At 36.3% G+C, this 25,311-nt stretch overlaps 1 protein-coding gene across 1 annotated transcript in view; it reads left to right on the top strand.

The window, feature by feature from the left end:
* The first annotated feature begins 978 nt into the window (after positions 1–978).
* The window catches only part of IFT74 (intraflagellar transport 74), a 42,097-nt gene continuing 17,764 nt past the window's right edge, over positions 979–25,311 (top strand). Inside the window, exons 1-13 of the mRNA XM_009286227.1 lie at positions 979–1,095; positions 1,532–1,667; positions 2,187–2,235; positions 3,237–3,335; positions 3,502–3,562; positions 4,031–4,090; positions 5,161–5,222; positions 17,409–17,547; positions 18,574–18,636; positions 19,594–19,737; positions 20,400–20,440; positions 21,672–21,751; positions 24,905–24,958. Coding sequence (XP_009284502.1) covers positions 979–1,095; positions 1,532–1,667; positions 2,187–2,235; positions 3,237–3,335; positions 3,502–3,562; positions 4,031–4,090; positions 5,161–5,222; positions 17,409–17,547; positions 18,574–18,636; positions 19,594–19,737; positions 20,400–20,440; positions 21,672–21,751; positions 24,905–24,958 — 1,105 coding nt within the window. The remainder of the gene's footprint in view (positions 1,096–1,531; positions 1,668–2,186; positions 2,236–3,236; positions 3,336–3,501; positions 3,563–4,030; positions 4,091–5,160; positions 5,223–17,408; positions 17,548–18,573; positions 18,637–19,593; positions 19,738–20,399; positions 20,441–21,671; positions 21,752–24,904; positions 24,959–25,311) is intronic.

Here is a 25,311-nt window from a genome sequence, read left to right on the forward strand (position 1 = left end):
AGCTGGGGCATCCCTTTCCGCACTTCCGCCGCGAGGCTCTCTGGGGGGAGGTGTATCCACGGGCGACGGCGGGCTGCAGGCCCTCGGGGGCCGGAACGAGATTTCCAAATCTCGCGATAGCTGAGCGCTGCGCTGTTTGGCTGGGTGGTTGCTGCGATACCGGCTCCGTTGTCTGGGGAGGCTTAATGGCTGCCGGGGAGTCCGGTGAGAGGAAGGGGCTGCTGCCGCCCGGGAAGCGGGGTCCGCGCCTGTCTGCGGGGCTCCCCGCTTCTGTCGTGGGGGCCGTTGGTGCTGCGACCTCCGCGCCTCCCCGGCTCCAGACGCCCTCAGCCTGCCTGGGGGCAGGTTTTTATCGCCCCGAGGGAACAGGGGTACTTCCTGCCTGTTTGGCTGGTAGTACCACCATCGCACAGGCCCCTCCGAGCAACTGCCCGGCCGCTTCAGCGATCGAAAAGCTGTCTCTGTATGCTACGGCTGGGCCGTAGCTCCTCAAGGCGCTGGTGAAAGCTACCAGGATTTATCAGGGGTAGCGCAGCCAGGGTTTGCACTGGTGACTGGTGATGCCTGAAGGACTGTCTTCGGATAACCCACATGGATATTTACAACAGCTGTTCACTTCCAGTTTGTTTCATGGGAGACTTGAGTTCTGTGTGGCAGATGCTGAAATAAATGCCACAAGAATTAGCAGGAGTTAACTGTTTAACAATATAAACTGAGGGCTGACTAAGCACTGAAGAGAGACTGCTGTCTCACCTTACTGATGGACCTTCTGTGGTCCTTTCTGAGCACTGTCTCTGTCTCGTACCATGGTTTTCCAGTAAGGAAGTGCTTCGCAGATTTCTAAAGAAAATTAAACTTTTAATAGGGGGAAGAATTAAGCTTTAAGGAGTCAATCTCTGGGTAGTTTTAAAGAACTTGTGCAAACTAAAGGACTGTTTCTATCATTCTTTCCAGGGAGAAGTTCAAAAGGGAATAAATATGGCCAGCAGTCACAGACCTCCAATAGCTCGTCCTTCTTCAAGAGCAGGAATAGGGCTGACCGCAAGGCCTACCTCTTCATCAAGGACTCCATCAGCAGCCAGAATGGGAACAGGGGTATGTTAAAAAGCTTGAATATTAACTTCGATATATTTAGATTTTTACCCTTTTTTGTAATTTTTTTAGTACCATGACTGGAGTGATAGTTTCTCAGGAAGAATTTTAAGATTTTAATTTTGTAGAGAGTTTTATTTTCTAATTTTGGCTGAAAGGAGTCAAGGAAGTCTTGCATCAAGAGTTCACCTGGGAGACCTTAATAGCATTAATGTTGCAGACAGAGGGAACAATGAACAGCTGCTCAAAGGTAATCTTTTACCCATCTGCAGTGGACATTTGGCTGAAACATTGTTTACCTGAAGAGATGTAAATACTAAAAGATTCTTATAGGAACAGTATAGAGACTAACTTAAATTTTTAATTGCTTTGACAATTGCATAAGGATAATAAATTCATAATTCAGGGTTGGGAGGTTTGTGTTTTGTTGTTTTTATAGATGCCTCCTAGTATATCAAGACCTGGTTCTCGTGGTGGTTCTTCAACTACTGGAGGAGTCTTATCATCTCAGATTAAAGTTGCAGACCGTCCAGTGACTCAACAGGGATTAAGTGGAATGAAAACTGCAATGAAAGGTATTTTTTACTGAAAATAGCTATGAAGGTGTCTGGAAACGTTTTAAAGAAATATTTAGGTTTTCAAAGGAAAACTTTTAATCACTGTATAAATTGCAGAGTGGTTAGGCTATGATGATAGGAGTAGGAGAAAAGAAAGGAAGATTAAAGCATCCTTCTTTTATTTTCTTTTCTCTTGGCAGTCAAAGAAGACAAAGGCTTTTCTGTGCCTAAGCTGTATTTAACAATCATTCAAAAGAATAGAACAGGATCAATTGTGTCTTTTTCCATCACTGCAGAATAATCAAAATACTTTGTTATATAGTAACTATTCATACAGCTGAAAAAGTAATGTTTATCTTCACAACAGTCTAAAATTAATTTCTGCCTTCGTTTGTTTTAATGAGGTAAAATCTATTTAAGAACACTGAAAAGATGGCAGTTTTCTGCCTGCAAATTCTGCAGATTGTTTTCATAATTTACAGTTCATCAAAATCAGTTCGTTTTCTAATAAAATGTCATCTTATTCTTCTCTATCAGGTCCTCAGAGACAGATAATGGATAAAACATATTACCTTGGACTGCTGAGGTATGTCTTAACAACACATTCAAACTGCAGAAGGTTTAATGCTCTATTCCCTTTCTGACATCAAGTTTGTTGTGCTTAACAATAGCATGGGATAAGTGGTGTTCACTTATAATGAAATCTGTCCTGTTATAAGAGTTAAGGTCATTTTGCGTATAGTTTGTAAGAGAAAAGGAATTTTATGCTTATGTCCAAACATGTATTCCTTTGACATCTTGTTATTAGGCTTGCTAAGTTAAATGTGCTCCCACAGTGTTAGTAAAAGGAGGGTCAGTGATTTTGAGCTTCCACCTGTAACGCTTGATAGGTTTGATAGCTCCATTTGTAAGAAGTAGTGTCACAACTAAGCACTTTTTAGTGTACATTTCAGGTGATTTATTTGGATTATACATTGAGCTAACACTGACGAAGGCAAGGCCTTGCGGAAACTGTATTGCATACGCTACTTTGTCAGTTGATTATATTGCAGTATTGAATAATCAGTCCTAAAAGATGTAATTTTAAGTATGGATGATATCCACATTCTGTGAAATGATACTATATTTTTTTTCCTGTCCATTTGAGAATAATTCACATCTGTTTCACCAGCAGGGACAAAAAGCTAATTAAAACATTTTATTCCATATCCAGGTTTTCTAACAACTACTTACGATTTTATCTGACAGAACCACTCTGCTTTTTTCCTCACTTATCCAGGTCTTTGAAATACTGATTTGAAACACGGTGCATGTGAGAAAGAGATCCTGATTGCACATCTCTTAGAACAGAAATTGTGTTTTATTACATCTGTGTTTTAGTTGTACGTGTTTTTGTTGAGCCCCCATCCCTGGAAATATTTAAAAGACATGTAGATGAGGCGCTTAGGGACATGGTTTAGTGGGCATGGTGGTGTTGCGTTGACGGTTGGACTCGATGATCTTAGAGGTCTTTTCCAACCTTAATGATTCTATGATTCTATGATACATTCAAATGTTAATGATTCTTTTTTGTTTATTTTTTTGCAGAAGCAAAACAAATGAACTCACAACAGAAATTAACAAGCTGCAGGAAGAAGAAGAAATGTACAAGCAAGAGAAATGTTTCTATTTGTCATATGAAAAAAGGTGAGATGTATTGCAGCTAATGCAGTGCTAACTTTCACAGTCACAAGACTATTCTCGGGTATTGTGCAGGCTTCAAGGAACCATTAAATAATTATATTTTTTATTGTTTTATTTTTACATATACGAATTTTCCCATATTAAGTTTGTCTTTTTGTTTTGTATTTAGGGCAGAGGCTTTAGCTGGTGAAATCAAAGAATTTCAAGGTCAGCTAGCAGACTACAACATGGTATGCTGCTGTCAGCTTTTGATACTGAATGCTCTCCCTTCTCTCATTTACTTTGTACTGATTTTGCTTTACTTCAGCATCTTTTTTATTGACATTTCTCTGTAAAAATGTACTGGTTAATACTGCCTTTTATTCAGTTATTGGAAAGGATAAAGATGGAAACTAAGGAAAACATAAAAGAAAAAAAAGTGTACTATACATTAGGAGAAGCGGTTGCATATGGATTTAAGAAATTACTGCTGCATATTATTTGTGGGTTTTGTACAGCTTCATGTAATGATGATTACTTCTGAAAACTGCATGTAATCTACTAAGATTCCCAAATCATGTTTTTTCCATTTGCAGTAACAGAAAATTGCTGTGTTTTCATGAGTGCTTTGTGAGTTGCTACCTATTTGTCTGATTTTTTTGTGTGTGTAATTAAAAAAAAGGAGAGCAATAACAGGTTGGAATCCTGTCTCATTTCAGGTTGTGGATATACTTAACACCAATACGGATATGGCAGAAGTGGTTCGAGATTACAATATGGTAAGAATTAGGATATTTGCTATATTTGAACAGTGAAATGGTGTGTGTTACATTCTTCGTGCTTCGAACATATGACATATATAAAAAAGCATAGCACTAATTTAAAACTTACCCATTTTTTCCAGTTAAATTAACCATAATATTGGCAACGTGTTTGTAGTGAGACAGTTGTCTGAAGTGCTGCATTAACAGCCCCATGATAGTTTTCTGTGTTTTAGATTTGAGAAGGCTGTCATCCCAACCCAAATTATGAGTGTTAAAATATATTCTTTATTTGACTTGGAAGCATAGAACACTAGTCTTATGAAAGGCAAATTCGCTAGACTGCACTGCCTTGTAAAGCTGCCTGGACGTCTGGAAATTTAGTTCTCTTTCATCTTCTGCCTTTTAAATTACTCCAGTGTAATAAATATTAAATAGGTCTCTCACATAGCCAGCGACAAAATCAATGAGCTTTGTTCTTCCTTTACTTTCTTTATTTTCTAACACAGTTAGAGTGTTCCTTTAAGTATTAAGACGTGAGTGGCATTAAGGATGTTCCATTTCTTATGATCACTTTGTCCATAAGCAAAAGTAACTAGTTTTAGAAAAGGTTATTTTGGTAGCTTGAAAAACCACCTGAGTATTTCTTGGTCAAAACAATTTTTTTTCCCCCTGCATTTGATTGAAAAATAAAGTCACAATGTCTGTGTCATAAAGAGAAGAATGCTTTGCAAGTGTTACATTTTCATTTTGTTTGTAGGCTTAAACAGTGTTTTACTAAGTGTTCCAGGAATAGATCCCAGAGTAATAGTAAGTGAATTGATTTGTTACAAACTTGATTGTATTTCTTTTTCCAACATAGAGATGCCTTCTTACTTCCTTTGGTTTCCAGTGGAAGACTGCAGTTTCAGAAGGTCTTTCTTCAGTATCAACTGCAAAAACCCTCTGGAGCAGGCAGCCTCTGCTGCTCCTTCCTCTACTGCATTCTGAGCATCTTTTTGCTCATTTAAAGGAAACTTTGAATTTGTGCATAAAACTTGTATCTTTATTATTATATATTGTATCAAAATACCCATTTTTTTTTTAAGTTAAAGGTTCAGAATGACCGAGACGCTCAGAGCGTGGATAAAATTTTCACAGAAAGACAAGCGTAAGTACATGAAGTATATGCTTCTCCAAAGCTGTTAAAATCATAACTGTAGTTGGCAAAATTGAGGTGTTATGTAATTCAGTAGTTCCTTAACGGTGCGATGCATGCCACAAGTGATACCTGAGCAATTTCAAGATGATGCATCAGCGCCAGGCTGCAGCTGGAGTTCCCAGCTTTAAACTCTTCTCCGTAACTGCTGTGGTGATACTTACCATGTCATCCAGGAGGAGTTAGGTGGCAGTGGAGACCCCTGCCTTTTGGCAACCTGCTATCAAGTTCCTGAGTTTCGGAGGTTGTGTTGTGGAGTAGCAGAGTGGGGAAAGCAAGCAGAAATGGGAACTAGAACTGAGATTCCTGTCTGGTAAGGTAGGGGTGAGTGAAGGGGAAGTTGAGGACAGTGAGGTGCTTGCAGTAAGAATTTGTAAGCCATGAGAATGGCTTGTGTAGTAATAGGCTGAGAGGGTGAGTTTCTGAGACGTTTAATTTAGGGACAGGAGATATGCAGGAGAAAGAGATATGATCCTGCTTGTTGCCTGTAAGAGCAATCTCGATGATGAGTTTTTATGTATAAATAAGCACTTCTAAAAATTTACTGTTTAATAATAACTCATTTTTCAATATTACTGCAGTTTTCAACAGCTTGCAAATGTGTCTATTGCATGTGCATTGACTATGCACATGCAGGCTATATGTCTATGTGCATTTTTAAGTGTTAAGAAAATATGAAGAGAAAAACCGTGGTTCAGTAGCAACCTAAGGCATAAAGGCATTAGCTATGCAGTAATGATAATTTATCGTTGTACTGTATGTAGACCCATTTAAGGGAATGGAGCAGTTGGTCTTTCTTGCTCTTCTAATTCGGGTAAAAAAAAACCACCAAATGCTCTGTTCTCTGTGTTAGTTTTGCCTAATAGACTACTGACCTGTGACACCATTGATTTGGATTCAGTCTCCAGTCTGGCTGTGGTCTGCTTCAACATTTTAGAGAAATTATTTTTCCTTTCTGGACTTCTTCACATATAAAGCATTAGTGATTATGCCAGCTTCACAAGCTACTTTGTCAAGACTTGTTCATGTTAAGCAATATACAGTAAGCTCTCTCCCCCTGCCATAACTAACCACATAGGTTTTTATAAAAGGTGGATTATGAGTATTTTTTGCATGTTTTGAAATATTTGTTGTGACACTAATGCATGCACATCACCACCTTCAGCTTCATGATTCATGCAGCAATACCTTGTTATGGATTTGACGAGATGAAAGGAGATGGACTGCTTAGCTTCATTTTGTATTGTACATAAGTAGCATAATATGGAAGTACAAGTGTACTACAGTTTTGAAAAGTCAGTTCATCATCCATTGTTTAAGACATTAACTCTCCTCAGTTACATAAGAATCTATGTATTTGTCCTCAATAAATCCATCTTCCCCAGGCACAAATGCATTAATTTCCTCAAATATTACTGTGGGATCTTCATTGTTTGTATCTGTTACTGTAGGAGAAGAACTCATGTCAGCTGAGAACTCCTGTTCAAACATCTCTGGGTCATTTTCTTCCAGACGACGGTGACTGTAGCTGATCAAATAGCGATACCATGTTGGGCATTTTACAGCAGTAAAAATCAGGAGTGTAGTGCTTAGGACAAACCCTAGGACACCCGCTAGGAAGGTCCAACTTTTGCCAAGAAGTGGTAACTCTTTAAAACAGACAGGAAAAAAAGAAGAGTCATCTTCATGAGGAATACCAGCAAGAACTCTAGTATGAATTTTTTCATAGTTAGATTGAGAACACACAAAATAAACAATGACGGGGGAATTACTGAGTGTCTCCAAAGCGTTAGTAGAATGTTATTGCTATGTTATTAAGGAGTCAGTAACACCATTCAGCCCAAAAATGCATGTACATCTCATATTTCCTAGCAATATAAATCCACCATGCATATTTATCAAAATTAAATAATAGTTTCAAAGTCAGATAAAGCTCTGGGGACATGTAAAAGATAAAATAATGATTTTTTCAAAATTTAAATTCCAAGATTCGGCCTTGGAAAAAAGAAATCAGTAATTGACTTCAAATTCTATTTCCCAGTCTTAAATTTCTGTATGGTGATGATGTCTGCGCCCTAAAATATTACATCTTTTGTTTGGCATATCCTTTCAATTGTATTTATTTTATAATAAAAATTTCAATAGACTGTAGCTGCCAGTACTCTTTATTCAGAAGCTGGTTTTGTGTGCTGGTCACTGTCCTAAAATAGATTATAGCTGATACAGCAAATGAAGTCTGTGGTAGTGGTGGCTTACAATTTGTATACGTATCTGGAGATTGATATTTCTTCTGCTTTAGGCAGAAGCAAGAATTAAAGCATTTCAGTATGGAAGAGTGGAGAAGAATATTAATTTGCATGTAAGAAAAAAATAAATTGACTTTACCAAAAGAAAAGCTAGAGTATTACAGAGTGATGATGGAATTAACATCAAAAGGTGAAGAAAGGTAAGGAGACTATCACTGAAATTTTCAAAGAATATGGGATGGGTACCTGCGTGTCCTTTGCACTGAACACAGTCAAGGGCAGGAGTAAAATTAATAGGCTCACTCTTTCACATTTTAAGAAGACAGCTACATCTAGAAAGCAGTTAGTTTGGAAGAAGTAATTGAATTTTTTTAAAGATGCTTCCCTAGTTCTGTTAGGCAGAGATCTGGACGATTATCTGAATTTCAAGCCTTTGAAATTTCATCATAGGTTTTGTAGCATTGTTTGAGAATTCAGGTGTGGTTTATCCGTTTTGAACACTTAATCAGTAGAGCTTAAGATTCCCCGTAATGTGTGTACTGTCTATCAAAACATGGAAATACACTTATTCTGTAGCCCTGGCTTTTATGGAAGAATTACAGTGTGGTAGGAATACAAAACAGTATGAAATCATGGAACAGCAAATCAAACATCTTGTAAGCAGTAAAGCGAAACATCAGTATATTACCTGCATGTGTTCCATTGTTTCCAGTGATGTTGCTTGGAGTCAGAGCTGTTAGTAAGGCACTACTTTTAAGCTTAATGGCAGAAGTGGAAGTTACAGTGTTTTCTAAAGAAGCTTTTTCAATTTTGCAGTCAGCTGGTGGGATAGTTGCCGTCTTGATGGAGAATTTTTCCTCAGTGTTTGGGAATGTACATGTAGTGCTGTTTTCATTTTCTGTGAATGTGAGCAGTGGAAAGGCTATGAGATATTGCTAATCAATTGCCACTCTAATAAAAAAAAAATTCTTGGATAACTAATGTATTACTGGAAAATACATTTGATTAATGTATTTACTTGTATATAATTAATGTATACATACTTGATGTAAACAAGTATGAAACGCTGCTCTTACCAAAACTTACCCATTGTCACATTGGAGGCAGTTAGCCATATCTGTAAAACAAGGAGGTCACAGGAGCAGGTCCATGGGTTTCCAGCTAAAATGATTTTAATCAATTTAAAAGATGGTTTTATATGAAAAGATTTCAGAAAGTTATACTGTAGATTTAAAACTGTCAGACTTTTTAGAGAAGTAAATACGTCTGAATCTAGTTGAATAATCGCGTTATAGGACAGATTCAAAACTGACAGTTGATTTAATCCTGCAAATGCTGCTTTATGAACTGTGCTAATATGATTGTTGCTGATATCTAGAACTACGAGTTTTGTCAGATTGAAGAAGCTGTTACCATTACTTGATGTAAACAAGTATGAAACGCTGCTCTTACCAAAACTTACCCATTGTCACATTGGAGGCAGTTAGCCATATCTGTAAAACAAGGAGGTCACAGGAGCAGGTCCATGGGTTTCCAGCTAAAATGATTTTAATCAATTTAAAAGATGGTTTTATATGAAAAGATTTCAGAAAGTTATACTGTAGATTTAAAACTGTCAGACTTTTTAGAGAAGTAAATACGTCTGAATCTAGTTGAATAATCGCGTTATAGGACAGATTCAAAACTGACAGTTGATTTAATCCTGCAAATGCTGCTTTATGAACTGTGCTAATATGATTGTTGCTGATATCTAGAACTACGAGTTTTGTCAGATTGAAGAAGCTGTTCCTATACAGCACAGTAATCATGTTTTCATTCAGATAAAGTTCAGTGAGGTTAATAAAACTTCGAAGAATATCTTTGTCACTATCTTTTAAAGTGATTTTATTATTTTTGAGGCTTAATTTAGTAACGTTTTGGAAAAGGTTAGTGGGGATATTATGGAGGTTCTTTCCAGACTCCTCACAAGTGACCTGTTGAAAAAAAGAGAATGACAACAATTAAAGACTGTAGGGAAATCTGGTAATGAAGGTGTCTCGTTGATGACTATTAAGGGCATGAAAAATCTTTCTTATGTTTTTTAATGACAGCACTTTAAAAGAAAAGTTCTACTGCTCTTCATGCAATTTAATTTATGTTTTTTCTTAACATATTCGTGGTCTGGTGACACAGGGGAATGAATCCTTCTAGTGTATAGAGACCTGAAGCTCCTGATCACTTAGTGCTTAAACTGTATTTGAGATGCAAGGCTCTTTATGTGATGATCATCCAAAATATAACCAGTTTGGCATGCTATTTTGGAATTAGTAGGGCTGTCTGGTTTAGAATTCTATGTGAAGGTTGGCTGGGTAGAAAAAGGATTCCTTTCCCACGTAATCTGGAAAGAAGGTGTCACAGAGGAAGTGGATTCAAGGCTGAAAATTAATTCAAATGTGCTTTTTCAAATGTATTGTTTTGTTTTAAAAACAGCTATGTTTACTCTTTAAAACATCTTTGGAGCAGACCTTCAACAAAACATTTAGTATATATTTTTATTATAAATATAGCACTTAAATTCATTTTGGTTTTCTGGGCTGAAGTCTAGCATAGCTGCAGTCTTTTCAGGTTTGACAGTGTTTACTCTCAATACCTTGAAACATTTTTGTTTCCTGAAAAGAGTAGATTTCTTTATATGTGTATGTATGCATCACTGCAGACTACAGTTCAGTGTCAAGATACTTGAACTGGCTTTAAAGGAGATTCTAAGTACTGGAAACAGATTGGTTGTGTTATCCCTCTTCCTAAACAAGTAGCCTATATTCAGCTTGTTACTGCTGTGACCAAATTGAGTCTAGATAGCTTATTTAAAAACAAGTGTAGGTGGAGTGCCTTTTCTACAGTGTATGTACCCATCGTGTGTTGTTTTTGTTCTTCATTTTTGTCCCAAAGATGAACAAGCAGTAGATACAGCACTGGACCTGCAGGCAGTGAGTCAGAGCAAATAGTGCAATACCAGTTTTATCACTTGACTGTTAATCAAGACTTCTTTCTTCCCCTCCATTCCCCAATAATACAAAATCCATTAAACTAATCTCTGAAAAAAACCTTTAAAATTTCTTATATACATTTGGACCTGACTTGGGCAAGTGCTTACTCAATAAATCTCTCTAAATTGAGCAGTAGTTGGCCTTGTCCAAATGACTGTTGCTTTTTAGGTCTGTTCCAAAAAGATAAAGGAGGCACTCCTGTTGTCTGCAGAGAGATTTGACTGAGATATAAAACCATCTCAAATATGTTTCAGTGTTATTCACCCACTTACAACGACTGCCAGCAGCTAGTTGTCCGTTTTGCAGAAAAACACGTCTTCTTATTTGTCTCTATGTGCTTCTTTCTTCAGGAATTTTATGTTTACAAGTTAGTTTTTAAAATGCCTTTAGCTTCTAGTGTATTTTTCATAAATAAGGGTAATTTACATACATATAAAACTTACAGTTTGAGAAGTAATGTTGCAGTCAGCAGTGACTGGATTCAAAAACAGTGTTCCAGCCCAGATCACAAGCCAAGAGAGTTTCATGTTTAGAGCCTAGCAAAAAACAACACTTTTGTATACCAGAATAACAGTGTCTTCTGTAGTAGTAGTTTAACACATTAATAGATATAGTTATTTCAATGATAATTTAATAAATTTTGTTCTACATAGATAATACAAAATGTAAAATTAAGAGGAAAACATAGGTTATAAGAATTAATGCATTCAGCTTTCACTTAATTGACCCAAACCTAAAATTCAGTGAGCAGACTGTATCAGCAAATAGAAAAGGGATTGATTAGACAAGTTAATAGACAATAGTTTCATAAATGGATAAAACGAGTAGGCAGGGATGTACTCATTAATATCCCTGTGAAAGCAGTTATGAGTATTGGAAGACTATGATAGGAGTAAACTGCAGAACGTATTCAGGCTTGCATGCTCTCCCTAAATAATTTCTCTTGTTGCCACTGACAGAGGCAGAATACTGTACTAGATGGATTGCTGGTTTATCCAATTAGATTTCTCTTATGTTCATATGTAAGTTATTAAGCAGTTTTTGTGAACTTTTAATTAGTAGATGGATCTTCTAATCTCTTTATTATCCATAATATAACATATATCATATGACATAAACCTGGATCTCTGTATTATGAACGTGTAGTTGTTGCTCTGATCTTTGGAACTAAGTAAACATGGTTCAATCTCTTGTGCTGAAGTTTTTGTACACATTTGAACCTTATTATTTGAAAGTCAGGAAAACTTTTCTGATAAACGGTATTCCCTGTGACATTAACTTCTCTCAGAGAAAGTGTCACTTATGCATCCCCTCTGAATCAGGCACTACTTGCAAGATCTACTCATTTTGAACAGGAATGTTACACGATCTCTGTCAGATGTTAAATCAGTCCCTGTTTATGCCAGACTTGAATTAAAATGTTATGTAAAAGGTAGATTATCCCTTCATTTTTACATTTTTTCTTAAGCATCTGAAGAGAAAAGATAGTGGGCTAAGTGAACCTCAATATCTCCTTCCCAGATTTCTATCTTCCAGATTAAAAAAGACCCAAAAGATAAGGTGTAAGATATTTGTTTAAAGTGCCTGTTGCATCTTGAGCTGTAGAGAGTATTCACTGAATTTAACAGAGAAGAGTGGGGGAAATTACATAAGGAAGCTCAATTGCACAAACAATGCTAAATATAGGCAGCCAGTCAGATTTAAAAAAACTCCATCAATCCTTAAAAACAGTGCCACGAGGCCTTTGCTGATCAGTATGGAGTAGATGAGGTCACGGAACAAATTGGTCAGGTCTAATTGATTGCTTCATGTAGAAGCAATTTGTGTGTCTGAGGACTGACCTCATTCACCTAAGTGAGTCAGTCTGGAAACTTACTAACTTCTTAGAAAGAAGAAGATAAATACCACTTATACTGCTCTGATCCATTATGCATTTCTGCTGCTATAAGAAATTTATATTAAATACAAAAAGAGTTCATAAAGCTTTTTGTTAGACATTATCCGTGGCAGGGACAAGGGTTACTAGCAGCAGCCGCCACTGTGGTATTATGTTCTGTATTAGGTATTGTTCTTGTCAGTGATGGTACTGGTGGCCTGCATACGTTTTGGAGCTAGTTTGTGTATTGCTAGTGGAAAACATAATGCAGTTTGAGAACTCCCAGTATAGACTATGTTAACAGTTGGATCTCGTGGCATACTTGGACCTTAAAGATACTGCTTCCAAGATGTTCAGAAACAGAGTGGGCCTTAACCAGGCAATCTAGAAACACAGATTAATAGTATTATTGTAGTTTGCAGATTTCAAGAAAAATAATCGTCTAATAAGAGTGGGAAAAATACATTAAAATATTACTTTAAAAGTTAGTCTGTAAGTTAATCAATAGCAATCAAGTTGAAAATGAAAGTTAATTTAAAAGTTTTTCAAAACTGCAAGCAAAAAGTTAACATGTCTGAATGAAGGGAATGTCATTAACTTGAAAAATCCTTTTCCTGTCTAAAAATTCACCCTACGTATGTCTAAGTCAAAAACATAGTTCCTATTTTTTACTTTAGTTTCTACTGAAAAGTTAGGGGTTTTCTTACAAATTTTATTTCCTTCATTGTGTGTGTGGGAACCTGTATAATCATTAGAAGAACAGGAAAACATCTGTAATTTTAGTTGCAGTTTAGCTTTTTACTGGAACCAGACTTTAAGAATTGCTGTTTAAAGTAATTGCTTTGGAAAGAAACTGAGCCTAGCAATACATTGGTAATACCTTGACATTTCCATGTAATTAGAAGCATTTTCTTAAAGTTTTCCTCTGAGAACTTTTAAAGATTTTATCATTTAATAGTAATGTAATTCCTATTGTTTTTCTTGCATTTGTAAAGAAAAGGGCAGATTTGGGGAGGTAATGGAGTTTATGTAATCAGCTAGTCTGCTTTTCAGAAAAGAAACAGACTGTCCCCTGGCTTTCTACTGAAGTATAATTTACTTAACAACTTCGCATGTCCAAGGTTCGTAGTAATTCATGAGCTTTTAATGTATCTCAAGATGTATTTGTTTCCAGTCTAGCAACAAAGTTATACTAATACATCTTTGCCTACATTTTGAAAAAGATGTGACAAGTGTCTTACCTTTCTGTTGCTTCTTAGAGGCAGCATATGTACATGTGTAGATTTTTCACTTCACTGACAAGAAATAATATGATGCAACAGCACTTTGGTTTTGTTCAACCTTTGTACCTGGTGAATAAGCAGGCAGCATAAAAAAATAATAAACCTAGAAAATCCTTAGCAAAAGATTGACTAGGTTGAGCAACTTCTTATAATCAACCTGGATTTAATTGGATCTGCAGCCAATAGGGAAGTCTAATAGTAGTGTGCTCAAGTGTCAAGTTCCAGATCACATAGGAAGCACTGAGTTAAAATGCCACCAGGAATTTACAAGCAAGTTGGGTTATAATCAATTAAAGAAATGCTGGAGACAGAAAAAGACTTGCATTTTTTATGTGATCAGTCATCAAATGAAGAAAATTTCAAGATACTTGCATATTAAAGTAAAGATCTCTAGTAGTTCGTTACATCTGTGTTAAATTCTTGTGTTTTGGAAACAAGCGTCAGAGGAGCTGCAGGGTGTGATATATAAAGCTCATTATTTAAAAAGACGAGTAGATGAGGCACTTAGGGACATGGTTTAGTGGACATGGTGGTGTTGGGTTGATGGTTGGACTCGATGATCTTAGAGGTCTTTTCCAACCTCAATGATTCTATGATTCTATGATTCTAAGAATTACAAACACTTAAGGATATCTGTTACATGGGCTATATTTCACGAAGAAATTCTAAAAACAAATGATACTTGCTGTCATTTGAGAGCATGTCTATATGCAGGTTGAAAAAGGGATTATATTGGTACACAAACACTGCGTCCAATAATTTTTTTCTTGCCTTGATGCTCATTCTCTAAGCCTCATTCTGTCCAATGCACAGCATCAAACTACGAAATGGTTCAGTCTCCCCTCATTCTCCATTCCTCTCAAATATGTGGTTGTAGAAACCATTTTACTTCACTATCCCTCTTTGATGTTATTGCCACTTTGATTTTTTGCTTAATATCCCAGAGCATTCTGCAACTTTTCCAAGCCTCATCCCTGATTCAGCTTCATCAGAAGTCTTCGAATTACTTTGGGTAATGAATTCTCTTCCTGTGACAGCCATTGCTGGTATTTTTACTGCCTCTTAGAAGATCACTGAGTTTTAACTTTCTGTAAAAAGGTTTCTATCAGAGAAGATGCATCACAGCTAAGTCAGACATTTCTAGTCTCAAGGACATACTGGATCACCTTGAAGTATTTAGCCAGGAGTCCATATCACACAAGAAAAAGAGACTTGCCTCAGGTAAAGAGGCTGCTCTGTAATGTGTCTACACACACTTTACATCGGTGGGGCTGGAAAAGTAGGCTTTCTTTCCTTACTCTGCCGTGCCTACTTGCAGTCTCAGGCATAGATGAGAGAAATACGGTAGAGCTTGGAGACACCACTGCCCTCAACGGTGGCAGCTGCTTCCACATGGTGTTTTGGAACACAGGAGAAATGGAGCAAGCGGTATTCTTTTCTCCCTCCCTAAATGCCCGGTGATCTCCAGGAAAAGGCACCCTGTTTGTACTTAAAGACAAGCTCCCTATGATCAGTACTGACAGTCTCTCCAGCTGAATTACATCCAGTGTGGAGATTTATTCTGGAAATCAGCAACCTTAACATTTTCTTGAATTCTTCATGGCAATTTCCCTGTTTTCTTTCTGTCACGTCTTCAGTTGGGCTTGATTTGAGAGAAACTGTCACTGCTGAGACCTTGCAACAGCTTTCATAGGCCCAGATTGAGGGATGAGGAGCCTCCAGTAAAGAAGTAACATGAAAGCTCCCTGCCAACTCCCAGTTCTGTGCCTTCTAGAGGGTCTTGAATCAAACTACTCTCATAGCTTAAGACCATGCTTCACTTAAAAAAATTACTCCTTTCCACTACCAAGTGTAATATAATTATCCATTCATAAACTGGTATAGTTACAGCGAGGGCCTCATTCTTTGGACTGGGTCTGAACAAACCATTTTTACTCTCAAGAGGGTGTTCCATTTAATGTCATGTTACAACCAGCCAGTATTTCTTGGGCAGTCCCAGTGCACTCCAAATTTGCCACAGAAAGTGGAAGATCATCACTTCGATTTGTTTCCTCATCATCGGGCTCCAAAGCATCTTTGCAGCATGGGTTGCTAATCTGACAGAATTTCTACTTAATGTCCTCAGGTTCCTGGAGATTATAGATCTTTCTTGAAGCCAGTTGGAAGACTGGTTACACTGTTGAATCTCTTCTGAGAATTCCTCAGAAGTGGTGAAAACTATGAGGAAAGGCCAAGGGAGCTGGAATTGTTTAATCTCTAGAAGAGAAGGCTTAGGTGGGTATCTTACCAAAGTAAATACCTGATGGGCAGGAGTAAAGAAAATGGAGCTGGTCTCTTCTCAGTGATGCCCAAGGGCAGGACAAGAGACAATGGCCACAAATTGGAGAACAGGAAATTCCATGTAAATGTAAGAAAAAACTCTGTTTACTGTAAGAGTGGCCAAATTTCAAAACATTGCCCAGAGAGGTTGTGGGGTCTCCATCCTTCAAGATGCTCAAAAACTGCCTGAACAAGACCCTGACAACCTGCTCCAGGTGACCATGCTTTGAGTAGTGGGGCTGGACTAGATGACTTTCAGAAGTCCATTCCAACATCAGCTCTACTCTGATTCTATGAAATTTTCATTATTCCCTTACCCTGAGATTGACTTTGTTTAGTTCCACAATTTTGCATCATCTATTAAGCCTGAGGGCGTTCTTGGCTGCAGTCATTGATCTAATAGTGTCAGTTACACAATTTAAAATTTTTGGCATCTTGCAAGTCAGGAAGAGTTAGTGAAAAATAGAAGAAAAATAAATCCTGAAGGAAGGTATCTAGCTGATTTTGTCATTCTTAATAGCAGAAGTTACTGTGGAAACAGTTTAAACAATCTTTCATGAACTGTGAAGGGAAGGAAGGTATACTCTTCAGGGTCTCAGGATTTTTTGGTAATTTCCTTTAGCTATGTTCTCAAATTGGCTCTCTAACTTTCAGGAATTTCATAGAAATTACTAGACATTATATGCAGCAGTGAGAACAACTCTTTATGCCTTCCTTGAATCTGCTAATACATTTGCTTGTAGCTCACTATAGCTGCAGTGGTAGAGAAGTTTTTATGGTTGCAGCCTATTGATTTCCTAACAAGATTAAAGTAATGAATCAAGAATGTCAGGAATGGCTAATTTCTTAGTTCTTGCATGGTTAAGCAGCTCTACACTGCCTAAGACGCTGAAGCCACCCTCCATTCTTAAGGAATCCAACAATTCATTGCTAAAGGAAAGTCGTCTTGTCATCACTATCCAGTACCATCAGGTCCTGGTATCTATATGTTTTCTTTACGTGCATTCACAAATCACATACCAGCTTCTTTATTTCAAACTGCCTGTTCTTATTCCAAGAATTCACTGCTTGAGAGCAACTGAGAGGGAGTAGTATACTTTTGCCAGTGTTGGAAACTATGCAGGTAGACAGGGTGGGAGTGTTGGAAAGTACTATGTGGGTACTGTAAGGGCAAGGAATTATTCATCTTCTGCATTCCATGGTGTGAATGTTTATATAGCTAATCCAGCTCCAAGAAGATTAGAGTAGGTAACTCCATTTTTTAGAGCCTGTGGAGTTTTTGTGTTAAAGGATCATTTCAGCGAGGCTGAAGGAATACCAGAGTTTGAAATGGGTGCTTAAAATAAACATCAACTAGTAAAAGTTACGAAAACGTTCTGTTTTTACAGCACAGAAAAGTTAATTCAAGGTGTTGAAGAAGATATTGAACGTGAAAAGGTTGTAGCAGATGACATAATAAAAGACATGTCGCAGGAGAATCAAGCTAAATATATGGAGATGAAGGCTGCAAATGAAAAACTCTCCCAGGTTGGTTTGTTTCATTGTACTTACCTAAAATGTTTCTCAATCTGGCTCCATTGGTTCCAGAAACAATTTATATATTAAAGAGCTTGAGAACAGAGTAATACAATAAAAAAGCTTGCTGGTACCTTAATCAGTTGTAGAAGTGCCTGAAAAATAAATAGAGCAATTGACTAAAACCAGGTACTTTGTCTTTTTGTATTTCTTATTTTAAGAACAAATGATGTTCATAATTTTCCTTTTAAATTTGGGGACTGACATGCAGATTTTAAAAGCCACTGTAGTGCTTAGGTGTTTCATCATGTGTAAAAAGCAAGCAAAAGGGAAAACCAACCCCAGCAATTTTTTTAGTTCACTTGAGTAGAAAGTTTTCTTCCTGTGTACAAAACTGAATCTGACTGGGTTTTTTTGTTGTTCTTGCTGTACGTCCGAATGTTTCAGAAAAATGAACTGGGCTTTGTAAAATTTTTGTGACTTCACTAATCCTAATGTTAACAAAAGCAACAAGATTTCTAGGTTCTCTGGGATCATCTAGCTTCAGGCATACAGTCTTAGAAAGTTTCTCTGTATAGTCTGTACAGAGAGGTAGGCATCTTTTGAGGCCAGTGCTTCCCAGCTGTCTTAGGATGAGCTGAATCACTAGTCAGGGCCTACCTGTCTCTTTCTGGACTACGAAGAAACTGTGGTGGCTAGTTCAGATTTTAAAATCTGACTTTACACTTCTGAAGTAGAAATGATAAATTCCACACGCGGTACTGATTTTAAGAAAAATAGTGGAAAAAGGGCAAGCAATTTTTTGGTTATAACTCAACTGCAAATAACAATGATAAGAGTTTATTGGAAAAGTTGGATGCTGAAAGTAAGTGGGTATTATATCTGAGTCACTTGGAGAAGCTGGAGTCTTGTCTTTTAAATTTTTAAGAGCAACAATGAGATGTTTTACAGCATTTTATATTATTAAGTTGCAGGACAAAAAAGTAGTCTCACTAAGTAGTAATTTTTGCCTGAATTTTGCATTTTTTTCCTCTTTAGGAACTGGTTGTTCAACAACAGGAATTGGATGCACTAAATGTAAAGGAGGAGGCTCTAAGAGCTGTATGTATGATAACAAGTGACCTCTGTACCAATCTTTGCTGAACTCTAGTATAAAAAATAATACAGTAGAAAAATACCTATAATCTTTCTCCTTAAATTTTCAGATACTGTAGGAACATCCCCTAGAATGGGAAGGCAAAGCTGCCTCTCTTTTCCACCAATAATTTCTAATCAGTTGTGGGTAAAAATTGTTTTTGCTAGATGCCAAGTACAAAATTTTGATAGCAATAGTGAGGTTTCCTAGCTTTAGTTACTTATGTGGTTTCAAATGTTTTTTGTGACTTTTGATTGATTTGGAATTACTCACTGAAGATAAAAGTTAAATTATCATTCACATCCTTCTTAAGGATTTGTGAGACATAATTTTTCAATATGTTTTCAACTTTCAGGATGTGTGAGAATTATTTTCTTGTTCCACATTTCATTTCAAAAGCAACTGGCATTTGAAGTACAAAGCAGTACCTGCTAAGATATTTTTTATCCCACATACATACATAAACACACACTTCTAATACACTGTCATATTGCTGGATTTAGCAGAATTTTCTCATATTGGGTCTTTCATGAATAAAAGGATCTATGAGCTGAAACATACAGTAATGTATATATTCAGAAACTATAATTTTTCAAATACTACTAGACATTTTTCCAGTCCTTTTGAATACTGTATATGGTTTGTGATCCCCTGGAAATGATGAAGTAGTTAATCTACCCAGAAAATTGGCCTGAGGATGAACTTATAAAGCAAGAAGTAGCTAACTGGGATATTCTATTTCAGAAAATGCAATATTGAGAATATGGATTACAAAGTTTATTGTTTATACTGTCTCTTTACTGTTTGTAACAAATAAGCTTCACTTTCAATGTATAGATAAGTGTTGCTTAACTAAATCATAATTTCTGCAATGCTCTCTTGCCATCTGAAAATAGCTAGTAGGTGTTTGCTTTTCCCAACAGGAAGTAGCACACTCTCAGGTGAAACAGGAGGCTGTGCAGCTGTATGAAAAGCTCCATGAGCTCGAGGAACGTCGAGATCAAATGATTGCTGAGGATAAGAACATGGAATCTCCACAGGAAGAAAGAGAAAGATTACTAAAGCAGGCAAGAACATAAAATGTTACCATGTAAAAGATTCTCTGAGTCAGTATTTTAAGGGATGATAATATTTGAAAATACGTGGGTTTGAATCTTGCCTTTATTTGCTCTTTAAGAAGCACATACATTCTGAAATTAAGAACAGTTAATGAATTGGCTGGATGGGATGTTTCAGGTTCAGCCAAAGCAAAATTGGCACAGTCAGCTTTTCAGCTGGTTGACTTGTTCCAAGTCATCAGTCATGCTGGTATGGGAAAACTGATCCTGTTGAACAGTTCTATAACATAAATACAGACGATACCCTTGTGGGGTACTGAGCAGACGTACTAATTCAGGAATAACTTAGTTAGTTTACAAGGGTCTATGCGGTGTTATGTAACTATCCATTTATACTATATGGATTATTGGACCGAACGACACTGATAAGTGTGTCTGATTTTTAAATGTGTATTGAGAAAGCAGGAGAACATTTGGAAGACATAACACTTAAAACATATCACTTCTTCTCTTCAATGAAGAGCTGTCTTTGGACAATGTGACAGCAAGTTTGTCATTTCATATGCTGAGTTTCTATTCCCTGTATACTGAATTAAGAAATCTTTTTTGATTTTCCCTTTTTCATTTGTAGATTTTATTTCATATGTTAAAGTTGTTATACTTTTTTATAGGTTAAGGACGATAGTCAAGAAATAGCAAGCATGGAAAGACAGTGAGTAATCCCATTATACTGTTGCTACAAATTACATTTAGACCCTAAAGACAGATAGTTGAATTCCATCACATATTTCTATGGACTTTTAGAACATCACCACATTTTTGAGCCTCTGGTGGTGTTAACCTTCCACAGAGAACACAATATATCCTTCTGTTTCAGCTAAACAACTTTATGGTGATAAGACATTTAGATCTGCATAAAAAGATCCTTCCTATCCTTATGAACATGCCTTGAGAATATAAATTGGTAATAGCACTGACATAAACTTCTTTAAGGCTGAAGAAGACATTCATCTGTAAGAGCTGCTCATCTGGGACATGTATGAAGTTGAGCCTACATTACGCTGCAGTCACATTTTGAAGAGTTTGTTCATTATGTGTTCTTAAAACCCAAGAGTTACGAAGTTGCTTATAGAAAGTTCAATTCTAAAGAGTAACAGGGCATTGCTTCTTGATTCTTGGGTGCTGGACCTTTCTGAAGATTTGCCAGAAACTCTGGTAAATGTTATAATAAATAGTAATGTGTTGAGGGGGGAGATAAAACAGTACAATATTTTTGTGATTTTAAGCCTTCTGATTTCCCTTTCTTTACAGAAAAATTGAGATAATTCCTGAAATCTCCTAGAAACAATTTTAAATTCTTTTAAGCAGTATTCCCAACTCTAATTATTGGTTAATTTTTAATGCATTGACACCTTTGATTAGATAATAAGTTGATTAACAGAATTTTTGGAAAGAAACAATAACAGAGAATTATATTTGAGAATTTACATAGAAATGTTTTTAAGGTAATTTCCTTTCTCACTTCAATTGGTTATGTAATACCATGTTTTACTTGGCAATTTCTTAATGGATTTTAGTGAACACATAGGTAATTTTTAAGGAATACAGTTCCTTGTTGCATTTACCAATTATGTTGTACCTCTGCAAAGCTGTACACCAACCAGCAGAGGGACCAGTTGAGTAAGTTAAGAACTACTGATGACTCAACAAAAAATATTTTTAATAAAAAAGAGCAGCAGTACTTATATTTAATAGATACAGGCACTAAAGTGACAGGTGCTTTACATACACCTTTTATAATAACAGCAATCCTGATATTCTTTTGGTTTTGATAAACTTAGGTTTGCTATTTTTATTCTTGATTTTTCTCTCAATTTTTTTCTAAAAAAAGTAGGTATTTTACAACACATTTTTAACCTTGGATTTAATTATCTATTTGGCAGGTTGACAGAAGTAAAAGAAAAAACAAACCATTTTAAAAAGGTTATTCAACGACTTGATATGGATCTGGAGAATCATCAAGGTAATATCACTAGAGTTGTAGCAGACTATGCAGAGCTGCATCTGTTCGTATTATAACACATATTGTTATGGACATTAGTTGCTTGAAACTTTTAGGCTTATGCAAATGTCCATTATTCACCATCAGAAGAAGGTTTTCTGTCTAAGGGTGCAGGCTTCTCTTTTCAGATGTGAGAAATGGGGAGTACCCACCCTTAGTGGTGCATTCATCAAGTTCATATTGAGTAGTAAAATTACCATATAAAATAATAGTACAGCTCTCTGGTTTGTGTCCCAATTTTATTTTTAGGACTACTTGAGGAATAGAAGTTTGTCTTACTGGCAGCATTGCAGAACCAGCTCAGCTTTAGAGAAGTTTTTGGTTTTTTTTCCTTTTACATGATCTGATACACTGTCAGTGAATGTGGAATTGAGAATGTTTAATAATAATGTGTAAAGCAGACAGAATTCAGTACTATTTTTATGTGTCTTTGAAACTTCTTGGGTTGATCGTTGCAAGAAGAGTTTGGGAGCTGCCTAGAAATGGCATTAGCTTAGAAACTTACCTCCAGCAAACACCTGCTGTGGCACATTAGGCTAAGTTAGGTTGTGGTTTGTCCTAGCACTGGAAGTTATGGTTCTGGAGGAGGTAACTTAGTTTGAGCATATGCCCTCAACAGCTGTGGAAGATTCTCCTTAAAATGGAAATTCATCCCACGGAAAACCTTCTTCTAGTTATAAGGAATCTTGTTTAGATAGGCGTTACATAAATATGTGCATACATTCTGGAAAACCTTGTAACAGGTTATTTAAATTCTATAGGACTGATGAATTAATGTGTTGATGTCCTTTTTACTTTATACCTTTTCTCAGGCAATCACTGTAAACTTTAGCTGTAAATTCCTTCAAGGTGAACAAATATTTCTAAAATTGACCCTAAACAAATGTTTGATACATCTGTTTCTCATTTTTTGCATTACAAAATATTTCATATTTCTCCAGATATTTTTGTGCAAATAATTGATTAAAACTGTTTTATTAGCTTTCTTGTTTCCAGATAATATCATTGCCAACTTCACTATTCTGCTTTAATTTTTCCTTTTTGTTTGGCTTACAATTCTTTTTTTGTATCTTTGGAGAAATGCAGAAGGTAAGAAGTGAGTTGCTTTTTGCATTTTATAGTTAGGTTTACACACACAGTCATTCATTGCTGGACTGTATGTCTTTCACTGTTTTAGAAAAAGACCTCTGTTGAAGAAGAGGGTTTAAAGCATTTGTAGGAGAAGGCACATGCTCTCTGTCAACATATCAGGAACTGTCAGGATATCAGCATAAAGTTACCTTGTGGTATAATATAAAGGGAATTATACCTGGTGGTATAACATAGAGGGAATAAAGAAGATACTCATAAGGAGTAGCTTTAAGACACAGCAATCTAAATTCCCAGTGCCCTCGTCTCTAGTGAATGGAGAGAGAATCCCAGAGGGCCATTCATACTTCTGCTCTAAATCAGCATCTTGGTGTTTCCTTGAGATTCCGGTACTCACTCCCTCCCCGGTCAGTCTACTTCTGGCTCAGTATTTAAACTGCTTATTACAAAGCATTCCCAAAACTTCAGCTCCTAAAGTTTTTGAGTTAAATTTGAGGTAAAATAGCCAGTTAAAAAAAAAAAAAAATACAACTAAGGATTTTTTTAATGTTTCAGGATAAATATTTCAGTGCTAGGAACATTTTTGAGCAGGAAAAACAAAATAAACAGACCATAAATAGAAATAACTGGTTTTAGTTTTCACTTAAGAAAATCTAAATAAGTAAAAAATTCACCCACTTATTATACGTTCCATATATTAGCAGTTACCTTTAACTGATTAGTCAAAATCCACAGTAACTCATAATGGAATAGACTTAACACTTCATAAATTGCATGAGAGGCTAAGATATTGATGTAATAATGCCATATTTTAAAGAAAACTTCTCTGTAAAGACATTTTAAATGTTGTGGTCTTTATTTCAAATATTTTTTTTCTTTAAACACTTGGCAGATCACGTAGCTTTCTGTTTCATGGCTCACCGTAACTAGACTATTTAAGAGTAGAACAGACTGAGTTATTAAGTATTGGAGACTTGCCTTGCAAAATGAAAGAGAGAGTCCAGCAAGGAACAAAGCTACAGCTGCAAGGAAGCTGAAGCAGAATCACAGTCCCTTAGGGGCCCATGGGTGTTCTTATTGTTTGTATATACTAGATAAAAAGGAAAGCATGGGGGTATACAAGTAAAGGGACCTGGAGAAATTTGCTTGCTCTGTTATATCTGTATCTACTTCATTCTTTTTCTTTGTATTCTTTAAAGTTACAAGATCATGCTGAAAATTAATCAATGACCAAGACTCAAACAATTAAAAATTTAGATGTTTGGAACTTAAAATTATTCTTAGGAGCTGAATTGTCTCATCTTCTTGAAACTTGTGACAAATATATCAGGTCTCCCACTTTACTAGTACATTTTAATTAAGAGCTATTTATAGTCAGTAGTTGGATTTAAAGATGGAGTGAATTATGTACTGTATGTTATTCGTTACTTCTAATACCACTATAAAGAATGTGTATGGAAATGTTCTTTTAAACTCAATTGTAGAAAGCTTTCTGTGCATTTTATTTTCCTATACCATTGCTTGTACAGTTTTCCTGTTTATTTCCCTGAGATTGTCATGCTGTTGCTTACAAGCTGCATATCCTTATGAAAGTCCATTCTGATACGTGAAAATGCCATTGAAATGGCCCATATATTAAACAGAGCTGCAGAAAGTTTTAACTAACCATGGTGCCCAAATACACAAAAGCATTTGTTCTCTATTATTGAAATTCACCTGACCAGAAAAATCCTATGAACATCCTTTGTTCAAACCACGTATTTATCGCACTCTTATTTATCAAAAATTCTAACCTCTAAAAGGGTCTAAAAATTGCATTGAGGCTGATTTATTAAGCTAATTATATTTTTTTTTAATATAAAATTTTGTATGACATAGTTGAAGTGACTACATTAAATGACATGGGATAAGGCCTGTGATTTCTAGGCATGTAGAATTTTTATTTTTAAAACTGGCATTTTGCCTGCCTAAAGGAATCCAGGACTGAGACAATATAAAGTTAAATCAGTGTTACATCTCTTGCAGGAGAGGAAAATTGGAAATACAAGGAGCTGAAGAAGAGGGAAGAAAGCATGGACAGTAAGTTGCCTAATATACTTTAATTGGGCCCAATTCCACTAGAATACAGGTTTTCTTGTATTGTTAACACTCAGTTAATTTAGAGCTGAAAAGAACGGATGTCCTGATCTTTGCATGAAGTTTCTGTGATCATAGAATCATAGAATCATTGAGGTTGGAAAAGACCTTTAAGGTCATCGAGTCCAACCGTCGACCCAACACCACCACCCACTAAACCATGTCCCTAAGTGCCTCATCTACTTGTCTTTTAAATACCTCCAGGGATGGGGACTCAACCACTGCCCTGGGCAGCCTGTTCCAATGTTTAACCACTCTTTCAGTAAAGACATTTTTCCTCACGTCCAATCTAAACC

This window comes from Aptenodytes forsteri, unplaced genomic scaffold (assembly GCF_000699145.1).
Source record: "Aptenodytes forsteri isolate BGI_AS27 unplaced genomic scaffold, ASM69914v1 Scaffold103, whole genome shotgun sequence".
In the NCBI taxonomy this organism is placed as follows: domain Eukaryota; kingdom Metazoa; phylum Chordata; class Aves; order Sphenisciformes; family Spheniscidae; genus Aptenodytes; species Aptenodytes forsteri.